We start from the raw sequence: 14848 nt of genomic DNA, 5'->3' as shown, positions 1-14848 counted from the left end.
TTTCAAACAAATTCTAAAAATATTTTTTAAATATTTTGTTATAATTTTTTAAAAAATATTGAGTTGCATTTCAAATAAAAAGGTAAAGATATTAAAAATATTCTAATTAAAATATGTAAAATTTAATATAGTTTTAAGGAAATAGTAAAAATAAAAAAAAATTACACATAAAAAAAATCATGATTTTTGTTAACTGGGCGGATCATTATTTATATGATATCGCAAACGAAAGAAAAATTTATGTTTTTACAATTATCTAATTAAGTATGTATACTCATTTTTTTATATTTTTTTATATGATATCACACATTCGTAAAAAAAAAGATAGTTTAAGATGCAAAAAAAAAATATTTACTTAATGAATATAATATGAATGAATTTTACAAATATATCATTTAATAAAATAGATAATTAAAAATAAAAATTCATATCCGCGCTGTCAGGATCTAGTATATCTTTATTTTATGGTTATCTACTACAAAAACACTTAACGTAAATGAAATTTAGTATATTGAGAAATTGCAACAATAAATATGTTTACAGTTGCTCTTTTAAATATGTTTAATAGAGAAATGCGTAAAAAATATTGTCGTAAAATATATACGATCACCCATATGATATATTGATTTAATCTTATCTATTATATTGATTTCCCATATATAATATTTTATTTCAAGTAAATATATTGATTTAATCTTATCTATTAAAGATAAATACATTTTGGATATCACCTTAATTTTAGGTGTTATATATAATACAAAATTGCCATTAAATTTTACTTTTAATTAACATATGCCATTGAAGATATTTTTTTGTCAATTTCATTTGGTTACAACATATAAACATTTAAATATAAATAAAATAAATAAATTTTCTAATATATAGACAAAAAATCTAGATGAAATTTTTTAAACATATTCCTCAAATATATAAATGGTTAATATTTTAAAATTTTAACTAAATATCTTAATTTGGACATGAAGCTATAGACGAGATAACTACATCGTGGTAGTCTAGTGGTCACCACTAGAGGAGGAGTCACCCTGTTGGTCCAGAGATCGATTCTTCTCTAGTGCGAGATTATTAACCCCGCGTGTGGCCACCGTCAATTAACATGGGGTGAAATCGGCGGTCCTAAAAAAGGTTGAATGAATAAAACATTACATACTTCGCCTTTAAATAATCAGATGTGGATAGAAATAAATATACCAGTCAAACCTAGAAATTATAAAACTCTTAAAACCATGAAGATTTGACTAGGAATATTGACTTGACCAAAGACCAAGATTTTTGACCGAATTTGGAAATTGTGCTCGCACAACTCCTTGGCTGGTCGTGTCCTTCTGCATGGTCGGCGGTTTCTGAATTGCCGTCAAATTAATATATTATTCGGCCATGGCTTGTGTTTTTTTTGGTGGGTCTTTCTTCTTTGATTGAAGCATGATCATAAGCACATTTTAAATAAATCTTTAAGCCCATGTCGTTAATAACAGACCCCTAAGCCAAACCCTTAATTGATTTGTTTGTTGCTAAATAGGGTTGCATCAATATGATCGGCAAGGGGTGTGCTGAAGATGAGAATATCATCAAAATACACCACAACAAACTTTCCGATAAAAGCTCGAAGAGCTTGATTCATTACACGCATGAAGGTGCTTGGTGCATTAGACAAACCAAAAGACATGACATCCATTCGATAAAACCCTCACGTGCCTTGAATGCCGTCTTTCATCCGAACCTTAAATAAACAATAGAAATTAAATATAGAAACAAGTACGAAATTTCAATTTGAAATTAAATTTTTTTGTACGGGGCTATGATATTTTTGTAAAACAAAGAAAATGTGATAAAGACGAGTCCGCATAAAAAAAACTAAAATATTCCAAAAATTAACTATTTAAATTTCTTATGAGTTTTTCTTCGACATAGACTTTAATCTTTAAAAACAGCATATTCATTAGGGAAGACTAATTTGATCTTTATTTTTGAAATATCCTCTTTACTTGGTTGGATTCGAACTATTTTCACTTCCTTGACTTCATAGAAACAAAATAATATATAGGTACTCTTGGCAAACGTATTATACACTAACCAATTTCATTTTCCTACACAAGTTAATGGGAGATTAATTGACAAAAAAGAGGAAACCCCATACAGTATCTCGTTCTTGAAGTGGTGAATGCTCCCAATAATTATAACTATACTAATTTACATGTCTTTGAATTAGTGCTACAGAAATACCCCTTTCTTTTGCTTGATGAAAAAAAAAACAAAAAAAAAATGAAACCATTTTGATCCCCTTGCCCAGACACAAAAAGGGGGTATCCACTTTTGAGACCCGCTCCAATTTGATCGAGCAAATCATCAAGATGAGGAATCAGAAGCGGTAACAAACAGAAATCTTGTTAATCGCTCTACTGTCCATGCACATTCTCCACGAACCGTTCTTCTCAGGAATGATCAAGGCGGGTACCGCACAAGGAGATAAGCTCTCTGTAAACCCTTAGCGACGAGGTCCTCCACTTGCCTGCGTAATTCTTCTTGTTGACTTGGGCTTCTACGGTAATGAGAATACTAGGTAGCAATTTTTCTGGTAGAAAGTCAATGCGATGTTGAATGCTTCCATGATTTGTCCTTGTTGAAACAAGTCATCTGTTTCATAATGAGACTCACTACCATGCCAACGTCATGCATGGCAGAAAATAAACGGTGTCTTTTGCAAAAATAACAACGGATTTGTTGAGTTGATGGTTGCGTCTAGTGGAGAAGGTTTCAAGATGTATTTACGATTTTCAAAGGTGATCTGTAAGTGTTGAGTAAACCGCATGAATGACGCATCTATCAAACTCCCATAGCCGTCAAGGAGGAAGTGACAAGCATCCATTGGAACTATGTCACAATAGACTTGACCCTTGTAAGATTGGCCGACAGAGAAGGATACTAATGCACGTCGGGTTACGAAGAGGTCATTATTTTGCTGGAGCCATGCGAGTCTGTAAGGGGCAGGTGTGGCTCATCCTTTAGTTGGAATTTACTAATAGCATCTGCAGCGATGATGTTCTCGCAGCTACCTGAATCGATCATGAAAGATCCGAGTTTTCTGTTAATCGTGCATCGAGATTGAAAAAGCTTGTTACGTTGTGGAAATTGAGTTGTGGCATTTGGAGCAAGACACAAGCAGCGTACAACGAGGAGATGACCCGTATCAGGATTAAGCTCTTCTTCATCGTCAGCTGGCTTTTCACCATAGATGGGATCTTGATCATCTGGTCATTCTTCAAAAAAGTAAACCATGACGATTCCTTGGGGACAAGCAGACTGGCGGTGACCAGCTTCAACGCATGTATAACATCGCAAACCTCTGGTACGAGGTTGTTGAGTGGTGTTAACGGGCACAATTGCTGTCTCTGGTTTTGAAGGAGTCGACTGGCTGATTTATTCACCAAGACACTACCCACTGCTACTTTCAAGAAGCTAATTCACCTTATCGGATTACGCTCTTTCAAAGATCTCGACGTATATACACATGGGGGAAGTCACTGCGTGCTGCACTGTTTTTTCCTTAACCTTGGTTTTCTTCGTTAAGTTTTTCTGGTGAGGGTTTAAATGAGGCAGCATCTTACGTGCATAATGGGTTATTAAAAGAAAATTTTATGAATATTGTGGTGATTGTTATGAAATAACTTATAATTTATAGTATCGGGAAATTTAAATAAGAGTAGAATTCAATACCCGTAGGAAGCAAATAACACTTAATATGAGAGAAAGAGTTTATTATAAGGAAGAAGAAGAAGATGTAATTGTGTACAAAAGAGTGAGATGAGTGATGGTATTTATAGTGAGCAACAATACATAAAATATCAAAGATGGTGCTTGATTTGGTAAATGAGTGGGTGATCATAGTGCTTGATGAGTAGATGATCATAGTGCTTGAGTTGGTAAAGGAGTGGAGGATCATTTCAAAGTTTATCTTATAACAACTGTCAAATTAACTGAACCAGCTCACAGAAAATGGGTTAAAAAAAGACCCACACCGAAAAGTCAAAATAATGAAAAATAAATAAATCTTACGCAGAGCTCATATTAATGATTAACCAAACAAAAAAAATATCTAATATAAATATTATCCATTTGTTCACCGTTCACTCTGCGACACACACACAACTATGGAGCTCACAACCTTGGCCAGCTGGTTAACGCCGACGACTCTCTTCCTCCTCCTCAACTTCACCATTGGCACCATTTTCTTCACCAACAAGTTAGGTTCCGGTTCCAAGAAACACCAACCTCATCAAGATGGGTTCGGTCCAGGTCATAACCATGATAATGCGCAGTTAGGCAGACCTCCCTCGTTCGTAGACAGAGTCAAGTCCATCAACTTCAGTCTCTACAACTCTCCTTCCCATGAATCCGAGATCCACTTCAACGGGTCGGATTCTAACCCGAGCCCGCCTCGGTCTCTCCTGCAACGGGTCAGATCCTTCAACATGCCTTCCTTCAAGTTCCCGCAACACAATTCAGAAGGAGACTACGCTGCCTACGCACTGACGACCCCACCCGAAGATACGAACCGGGTCGACCCGGTTGTCAAGAGCCCGGAAGATGAAGTTAACGTACCGACACAACCTAGACCCGGAGGTCCGTCTCTCTTGCAGCGGGTAAAGTCCATCAAGCTCCCTTCATTGTATAGATCAGAGCCAGAACAGAGCTCAGAAGAGCCAAAGCCGGAGAGGACGAAGTCGGAGTCGAGTAAGCCGGCGATGAAGAGTAAGAAGAAGAAGAAGACGGTGAAGAAGATGACGAAATCTGCTAGCGAGAAAGTCGGCGTTGGCCGGGAGGAGGAGACGGTTGAGGCAGTGGAGAAGAGACGCCCGGAGACGACAAGAGTCGAGAGGACGACGTCGATCGATGAAGGAGAAGAAGGTGTCGACGATAAAGCCTCTGATTTCATCAACAAGTTTAAGCAGCAGCTGAAACTACAGAGGCTGGATTCCTTTCTCAGGTACAGAGAGATGCTCAAGAACAACTGATCCGAAATTTACTGTTTTACCCTTTGTCGGAATGGAATTTACTTTGGTTAAAAAGGGAAATACCCTTGTCTGAAGGGCTTTTTGGTCATTTTGTAACATATTGCTTGTCTTTAGATTTGGTGATGAGTGCTCACAAACTAGTTGTGTCGTGTTCGTAATTTCTAGATCTGGCTTCTACTGCACTTTTTTACTTTTACGTTTTAGGTCGGCACTGCGTTAAAAGGTGATCCTAATATTATATTTTTCTTTAAATCAACACCACTGAATATCTTAATTTTCTTAAATATATAACGTACTAGTAATTTATTTTGATTAAATACTATATTTGTTTTGACCAAAATGGGTATATTGGTTTATCTGTTACTTTCTTTCATCATTATCATATCATCTATGTTGGTTACTGCATACAAATCTGAACATTTTCTATCAAAAATTTTCGTATGGCAGGTAGTTGTTATCAGTTTACTATTTATTGAACCACTAATGACAACGACGGTTCTCACTCTCATACACATACATGCGTGTGATCAACAAACATGTATGAAGCTCAAGTACTAATCATCCAGAAAAAAAAATATCTAGTGACTGGATAAGTACAACGGAACAAACTGATCAAATTTTCTTTTATATCGTGACAAAGAAAAACAAACAAGTCTTCAGTTATATCATGAAGTTTGATTAAAGCAAGAAACTAATAAGTATACATTTGAGATGTGACTGTAGATGTTTCAAGGGTCAAGGTCACAGATATTTTCATAGAGATATTTTACCGTTGCGTATGAGCAATATGGAATATCCCAAATATTTCAGTTCACATTAGAATATCCAAAGTTTTGGAAGTGTTGGTTATTGATCCGTTTCATCCGAATAATTAATTATTGATTTAATCCGTTTCATACGAATTCGGATATCTTTAATTTTTTTATGATTTTAATTGGATATCCGATTCGATTAGTACAAATAAAATAAAAATATTTAAAAAATAAAAAAATATCTAAAAATAATAGAAAATATTAATATTTATGACAAAATATTTTTTTTTAAATCTAATAACTAAAATAATCAATTTAATAAGTAAGAGTATTGTAAAATTTCTATAAAATAATTATATATAATTATTTAAATATATGCATATGTGAATGAATGTGTTGTGTGTACTCCAACATGACCATACCTCCAAGAGGCTGGTGTCCGTGGACAATGATAGTTACCACGGGAGAAGAGTAGGCAGAGATATGGACCCAAGAACATATATAGAACAACTGGTCTGCTGTTACAAAGTCGTATCAGAAATTCACTCATACAATACTGATAGTGTGAAAGGTAGTGAAGTCACAATAAAGATAAACAATTTTGATTCGTGACAAAGACATCATGAAAATTTGAACGGTAGGTATGTTTTGTTAAAGACTGATAACTAAACATACTATTCTCGTGGACTTTGTATGAAAGGCTTCTTCCATCTAAATCGCGCAAGTCTCATGTATTAGCGTAAACAACATAGAAAATATACATATAATCACATCACTGGTTAACAAACGACTAACATTTGTTCAAAATACGCTTGCACAAAGTATACACTAATACACAGGATGCAAAGTGAAGGTCAAACCTCATATTGACGCAGATGAGAAAGACAGACAATAATACATATATGAAAACATATATACAACAAAACTTACCCGAAGAGTCTTAAAAAAGACGCAGGGGTGTACAAAACTTACCATAATTTTAGTTGCGGGCTTGAAATGTGACATGCTTTTCTATTCTTGAATCCCCCTTCCTGTTCCTGCAAAGCCTTTTCTCTAAATCTCTTTTGTCCACCCTTAGGCGCCGGTGGGAGAGCTTACCATTGGACCTCACTGATCTTGTTTTGGAAGACTTTCCAGAGTCATCCTTCTCCTCACTAAAGGTCTTCATCACAGTCTCTTGTAGTTCCATGTACCTTTGCTTCTTCTGTAGCCGTTTCTCAGGAGTGTCCTCTTCTACACAAGCCAGATGATTCAAGTCCTCAGAGTCCATAAAGTGATCGAGCGAACAGCGTGGAAAGTATCGTTTCCCTAGCTTCACTGATGACAGAAATTGACATCAATTAGATTTTCTTGACGGTAAGAAAAGTAAAAATCAATCCATGTACATACCGGTGTTAGTAAGCGCTATTAGTCTACACAAATGCTCCTCTCGGATTACGAAAGGTGCTATGTTTAAGTCCAGTGATGTCCTCTTCGCACCACTGTGTTGGTCAGGGTCGAGACTAGAAGCAGTAAACTCGCATGTTCCCTCCAGTTTGACGATATCCATTACCACTTGAGCTTCCACTGGAAATAGGATTCGAGCCAGTGCAACTGAAAAGTAAGCACAAGGTATAGTCAGAGCCGGCCCAAATCAAAGGAAGCATGGGCTTCCGGCCGCCATTTTAGTAAGTATTTAATTCCTCAAAAATTATCTATAATCTAGTGGTTAATTGTGCATTAGGACTCTGGAAGAGGTTGAGTTCGAGTTCACCCATGTGCATAGTTATATTTTCAGACATTTTGGGCTTGTGGCCTTGAAAAGTCTAGGACCGGCTCTGAGTAGTTATCTTCAGGGCCGGTCCTAAGATTTATGGAGTCTAAAATAATTACATTATAAAAGCTGGATGATCCATACATATATATGTTTTGGATAGTCTGGACCAGATAATCTAATACATTAAGTATTTAAAAATTTGGGAGCCAACGCGAATGTTTCATGTCCCCTAAGGTCGGCCATGGTTATATCATTAGATCACACAAAGGTTGGCATACGAGGAAGAAGACATACCTCTGTTTTCAAGATAGAGCAGCCTCATCCTCAATTCATCAGGAGTAGCTGGAAGAGAAGGTAACTCATCTCTAGGCAACCTACCTAGTTTACACGCATGCTCTAGTACCTCTATGCATAGCCCTCCTTTCAGAGAAGGCTTCCCTTGCTCCGTACTAGCATTATACTCCGAAGCTTTAGTGAGCCTTTGATGTCTTTTATGAAAAGTCATAGATATGTTTGTTTTCGAAGCTTTATTTATTCTCCTTGTTAGACTTTGTTACTAAGCTATTGTATACCTATGTTTATGGTTCATTATCAATAGATTAGGCACACTAATTCATTTCCGTCTTTCTTACTTATAACAATATGGATAAAAAATGGCTTATTGGAGGAATTTGAGAGTATATCATTTTTTTCAAATTTTCATAGTATATTCAGAATCTATAAAAATGACATAAAATTCAAGTTTATTGATTTAATCATTTATATAACTTTTAAAAATATCACCTCTTATGGTAGTATATGAATTTTAAATAGACTATTCAATTCGTTTTACTTGATCACCAAAGATATTACTGAAAGAAGAAATACAAATAATACATGGCATTTAAATAATTTCTTAATGTTAAAATGTAACTTCAAATGACTTTAAAGTCTAAAACAGTAATTTTGCAAAACTACTCAATTCTCATATTTCATTGAATTTATTATGTACTAGGTGTTTTCCTCCACAATGTGTAGAAATAAAATTTTAAAATTATATTTATAAATAATTTTTTGTTATTTTTTTGGTTTTATTATTTGCATAAAATATTTTAATTCTATGTAAATTTTAAGATAAAATAAATATTTTTATTTACATTTATATTTAATAATATATATCTTGGAAATGTTTTTATTTATTTATTTTGGTTAATATATATTAAATAAAATTCTATAAAATTAAGGGAAAGTTTTGTTATGTATAATTAATAAAACATAAAAATAAATAATATTTCTAAAATTTGTAAATATTAAAAAGAAATAATCATAATATGATTAGAATTTTTTTTTTTTGAAAATGCATAAGTTTTTTAAGATTTCTTTTAGTAATTAAAATTATAAAATTATTTAAATAAAATTAAATAATATTTTCGAAAATTATTATATATTACTATATTTCTAATTTTACTATTTATTGTTATATTAATGATGATTTATAAGTTATTACCTTATTCTAAAAGCTTACCCAAATTATAAAATAACATTAAATGTAGGTGTCCATGTCATAATTAGTCCAAGCCATGTCATAATTAGTCCAAGCTACGTCATCTTTATTAGTATGCCTTGTCATCATTTTGGTTTCAAAATTAATGCGGTGATGACATGTGTCAAAATCACTTGGTATATAATGTACAGGGGATTCAAGTTCTCAACTCCCTGGTCCAAATAATTACTCCTAAGTTTTTTTTTTTTTTGTTATTAAATGCATATATGTTACCAAATTTACGTAAACTAGTTACATATTGCATATGCAAAAAGTCGTTTTATGTAAGAAAATTGGTCAAAGCAATAAAAGTAACAAAGACCATATATGTTTGAACATAATTAAGACCATATCTTTTCTTATGTGTATATATATTCATACATTCTTCTTAATAATCATATATGCACATAAGAAAAAGTTTAAGAAAGATGAATATGAAGAAATGCATTGTATTGATGATGATGGTATCAATAATAATTGTGACCATGGAACGAAAAGTAGAAGGAAATCCATGCATGGACAAATGTTTGTTCTTGTGCGGATTTTTCTTTCAAGATCCAGTAGCATGCCCAGACAAATGTGAGCTCAAATGTCATCCACCTAGTCTTTCATCTCAATCATCACAGTAATGGTCTCTTTCCTTATTCTATTGAGTTTGATTACCTTTTTGTTGTGTGTGTTGGTCAGTTCCTGTTTAAATTTTTTTTTTTTGACTAATTGTTCAGAATTGTTTATTGTTAAACTATTATGATTGTTTTTAAGTGATTTAAAGAGAAACAATTATCATTATTTTTAAGAGATTTTTCTATCTCCCAGTTTTTAAAACTCAACATATATGCTATATGTATAACAGTCATGAATGTTTTTTTTTGTGTTTTTACGCAATCATTAATCATCAACAAGTAAATATAAATACAAACTTAAATAATTGCATTTAGTAACTATACAATATGCATGTATTTTATTATGTTGTGTCATGTGTGCATAGAAAACCTGACATCTTTTATATGGGGAAATTGCAGGAATGAGAAACATAAGAGGATAAATATATCAAACTAATAATTATGATATTTGTAAGATCGTTTATGTTTATTTACGCTCGCTGCTATGTTCTTAACTCTATAAACATATTAATAAAAGGACAGTGCTGGTGATAGCGGATCTCAAAAAATAAATTGTTGGGTACCAAAATATTAAAAATTTAACTAATAATCTTTAAAACAAAAGTTTGTGGATCCCATTAATATTGTTTAGGTGATGTTATTCAATGATGTATTTTAATAGAGTGTAAATCTAAACACAATCTATTGTTATTATTCAAATGATGATTATAAATTTTATTTTAAAATCTAGTGTTATTCAATTAATGATTTAAATCCGGTTTTTAAAATCTAGTGTTATTCAACTTTTAAAGATTTTAAAATTCTTTGTATTTTGGATTGATTTCAAATTATTGCTTATGAAGTCTCATGAATAAATGATTTAATTAAAGTTCGAATGCATACTGTAGAGGTTTTAGAATCCGTCAATTTAAATTTATCTTAAAATTTTAAATTTTGATAGATTACAAATAATTAATAATTTTTTTTGAATCACTAACTAAATAACACCCCCTAAGAGTATTTGCATTGCATAACAATTAAAAATATAATTTTATATATATACACATAACAAGACCATGGTAAGAATATTCTGTATATATTATGTAATATTACAAATCCTATCCATTGATTCATTTCATCTACATCTCTCTCTTTCTTCTTTTGCTTGTTTTTTCCCGTCATATTTTATTTAATCTATGATTTCAATATAAATATGATTAACTGAAAAAATATATTAAAAAACTACACAAATGACTCAAAACTTGATTTTGAATACAAAAGTGTACCCCAAATTCAATCAAATGCAAATATAACCCAAAAAGCTAGTGAAATTACAACAACGTCCTTATGACCAAACAAAAAAAATGTATTGAATTTTACTATTATAACCCTCTGCGTGAGAATACTTACAAAAAATAATTTAAAATTTTTATAAAAAATATTTTGATAGGAAAAAAATTGAAATCGTGTAATAATAAACATTTCTATATGATGTAAATTTAGTTTTACTAAAATTGAATTATTTTCAAAATAGATGAGTGAATGTACATTAATTCATGATATTCCTTGGTTTAGGGTTTGGTAACATATGTTATAGTATTGTTGGTATTATTAGGGTTAGATTTTGAAATTTTATCTTCTTTTATAAAATATTTTGACATTTATGTGTTTAATGACTATCTAATGACTTTATTTAAACACTTTCTAAGTATCTTAAAAGTTGAAGGAAGTGTTTTTGCTTAGTTATTTGATTATAGGGTCTGGAATACTCATAGAAGACTTCCAGACACATTCCGCCTAAATTTTAGTAGAATTTAGGGTTCCCGTCTAAATTTTAGAAGAATTTAGGTTTTCCACCTAAATCGAAGTCTTCCAGTAGTCTTCTAGAAGTCTTCTAGGGGAAGTCCTCTCCTGTAGTAGATCTTAAAAGTAATTAAATAAATTTTATAAAAAAATATTTTGAAAGAGAAAAAATTGAAATCATGTATTAATAAACATTTCTAAATGATGGAAATTTAGTTTTACTAAAATTGAATTATTTTTAACATAGATGAGTGAATGTAAATTGAGTCATGATAGCCTTTGGTTTAGTGTTTGGTAACATATGTTATAATATTGTTGGTATTTTAGGATTAGATTTTGAAATTTTATCTTCTTTTTTTTTAGTTTGACCTATATGTGCTTAGTGGCTATCTAATAACTTGATTTAAACACTTTCTAAGTATTTTTTAAGTTTAAGGAAGTGTTTTTGCTTAGTTATTTGATTATAAGGTCTGGAAGACTCCGAGAATACTTTGGTTTAGGGTTTAGTAACATATGCTATAGTATTGTTTGTATTTAGAATTAGATTTTGGAATCTTAACTTTAATAAAAAATTGACCTACATGTGTTAAGTTTTGTGTATATTAAACATTTTATAAGTTGATTTTAACTTTAATGAATGGTTATTTGCTATTTAGTTAGTTATTTGATTAGGTTATGGTTTGGAAGACTTCTAGAAGACTTTCCAAGAAGACTTCGAGTAGACTTCTGACATATTTCCGCCTAAAGTTTAGTAGAATTTAGGTTTTTCACCTAAAGCGAAATCTTCTAGAAGTCTTCTGATGCAGCGTGCCTCATCCTTCCCTTTTCGGCTTTAGTATGGTTTTCATTAAACGATAGTTTCTATTTCTTTAGAGATAAGGCTTAAGACTTAAGGATAAATTGTTAGATCATAAACCATAGGGATTTAGGGCTTTTCATAGTTATATAAATAGTGATCTCTTGGCTTTGTAAGAGATACAATATTATAAATTTATAAAACATAAGCTTTGCTTTCAATCTTTTGTTTACGGCTAGATCATAGGTGATCTCAACGGAAACAGGTTCGTAGGTTCTCTTGGGCATTCTAAGACTAAACAATTGAAGCTACATCTATCGGTTACTATCGCGTACTCTATCAGTTGGTATCAGAGACAGTCGTTTAGATTTCTTAACCTAAATGATCAATCATGGCGCCAAGAAAAGTCACAGACGATCAATTAGAAGAAATTGGGCTCATGCTTGAGACGTTTACTACCGGATTACAAGTGGCCTTACAAACTTCTGTAACTAATGCGTTGCAAACAGTGTTACAAGAACAACACAGACAACATGCGGCTCAGGGCGACAACCCTCAAAATCACCAGCAACAACGTGATGAACAAGTCTTTGCATCCAACGACGAAGACGTGGTCGACAACGTGTTCACAGAAGGCGGACCAAACCAACGTGGACGGCACAACAACGCTCAAGGTGATAACCATGAACACAGGGAAAACCATCCTAATCGCTGGAAATCAAGCTTCAAATCAGATTTTCCAGAATTCTAGGGAACTTCAAATATGGAAGACTTCATCGACTGGCTCAACACGGTTAAAGAAATTTTAGAGTTCTGTCCGGTTCCTGATGACGCTCGTGTTTCATTGGTGGTGACCCGTTTCAAAGGTCGAGCTATGGCATGGTGGCAGAAGCTTAAAGAATCTTGTCAACAAGCAAACAAGACTCGTATCAACTCATGGGATCGTCTCACCAAGCATATGCGTCACGGATTCTTACCGTTCAACTATGAACGAACCTTGTATAACAAGTTACAAAACTTAAGACAAGGATCACGTTCAGTGGACGAGTATGCTACTGAATTCTTTTACATGACCGCAAGGATGACGACCAGTGAAACTCAACAACAACTGATTTCTCGGTTCATTGGTGGCCTCCGATATAAACTACAGGTTGCACTGGCTCAATTCAACCCATCCACGGTCTACGAAGCACATCAACGAGCGGTTTCAATGGAACTTCAACTTCGATCCTCAGGATCGTCGACTTCTCGAGCTCGCTTTCCAACCACATCTGCTTTAGACACAATAGGCCAGAGTGCTACTGATAGAGTATTAACACGTTCGGACACGCCTAAGGTCGGGAACAACACAGACACCATTGCTAACTCCCGTCCTCCGCACACGAACGCACTTCGATGTTTCACCTGTGGAGAACGAGGGCACATACAAACGTCATGTCCTAAACAGACTCGACGTGGCCTCGTCATTCAAGAAGATGATGATGATGAACCACAGTATGACAACTACAAAGACAAGCCGGATGACTCTACAGATGTGTTACATGGAGATGTTGGCCTTAGCTTGGTCGTGCGTCGAAACTGCTTGGTACCCAAGGCATTGCAAGAATCTTGGTTACAGACAAACGTTTTCCGTTCAACCTGTACCATCAATGGCAGAGTGTGTAAACTCATTATTGATTCGGGCAGTTGTGCGAATGTTATCTCTTAAGATGCAGTGACAAAGTTAGGATTGGTTGTTCAACCTCATCCGTCTCCATACACATTGGCATGGCTTAACAATGGCACGAAAATAAAGGTTTCACAGCAAGTTGGCCTAACGTTTTTAATCGGCCACTACAAGGACACTGCAGCATTTGATGTCATTCCAATGGATGTTTGTCACTTGTTATTGAGTCGGCCTGGCAGTTTGATCGTGACGCCGTACATCGCGGAAAAGCAAACACATACAGCTTTCTGTTTGGAGATTGCACAATCACACTCCTTCCATCCAAAGAACAACCTGAACCAAGCGCCATCGCAAAACATGACGCTACGAAGGCAGCTTTGGTCAATATGTTGTTGACGGTACTGATGTTAGGAGTTTTAAAGACTTCTAAGACAAATGTTGTAGTATAAATGATTGTCGAACCAATTCTAAGGGAATTCGAAGCAATGAGAATGCAAGTACTCACTCAATCTAAGTGCAACCAGTGATTTCAAATGATTTCTAAGCTAATGAATAAAACTGATTCAGTTTCAGAATAATAAAAGCGGTAAATGAGTTGACTTTCTTAACTAAGGAAAATGAGAACTCATGGGCATAGGAATTAGACCTTGGGTGATCAAGTTTCGAACTAAGGATGACAGACGAACAATCAAACTATCAACCTTAAACTTAGACACGATTTTAAACAAACTCTATGTCTAGATGAATGTTCATTTACTAACACATTTCAAACAACAAATGTCTTTGGTTGAATAATATGGAAGCAATCATTACTAACAGGTCTAAGGCTATCTTAGCACTTCTAACAACAAGGGTCCTTGGCAAAATATGCTAAAAGCTTAGAGGAGTTGTTTCAGGCATTTCATCGAACACCTTTTGGGT

General features: G+C 33.7%; 3 protein-coding genes across 3 annotated transcripts; 2 read left to right on the top strand and 1 right to left on the bottom strand.

The window, feature by feature from the left end:
- The first annotated feature begins 4118 nt into the window (after positions 1 to 4118).
- Positions 4119 to 5286, top strand: LOC106334511. Its single transcript, XM_013772801.1, has one exon. The coding sequence runs from the start codon at positions 4167 to 4169 to the stop codon at positions 5028 to 5030; it is 864 nt and encodes a 287-aa protein (XP_013628255.1). The 5' UTR covers positions 4119 to 4166; the 3' UTR covers positions 5031 to 5286.
- A 1232-nt stretch (positions 5287 to 6518) lies between these two features.
- On the bottom strand, positions 6519 to 8043 carry LOC106330071 (regulatory protein NPR2-like). Its single transcript, XM_013768629.1, has 3 exons — positions 7833 to 8043; positions 7172 to 7375; positions 6519 to 7099 (listed from the first exon to the last, which is right to left on the bottom strand). Exons 1-3 carry the CDS (start codon positions 8041 to 8043, stop codon positions 6762 to 6764), a joined length of 753 nt encoding a protein of 250 aa, XP_013624083.1. The 3' UTR covers positions 6519 to 6761.
- Positions 8044 to 13024: 4981 nt separating this feature from the next.
- LOC106330070 lies at positions 13025 to 13969 on the top strand. Its single transcript, XM_013768628.1, has one exon. The coding sequence runs from the start codon at positions 13025 to 13027 to the stop codon at positions 13967 to 13969; it is 945 nt and encodes a 314-aa protein (XP_013624082.1).
- Positions 13970 to 14848: the final 879 nt, after the last annotated feature.

Source organism: Brassica oleracea, chromosome C3 (assembly GCF_000695525.1).
Source record: "Brassica oleracea var. oleracea cultivar TO1000 chromosome C3, BOL, whole genome shotgun sequence".
Lineage (NCBI taxonomy): Eukaryota > Viridiplantae > Streptophyta > Magnoliopsida > Brassicales > Brassicaceae > Brassica > Brassica oleracea.
The sequence above is the reverse complement of the archived record's forward strand: the minus strand, read 5'-3'. Positions and strand labels throughout refer to the sequence as shown.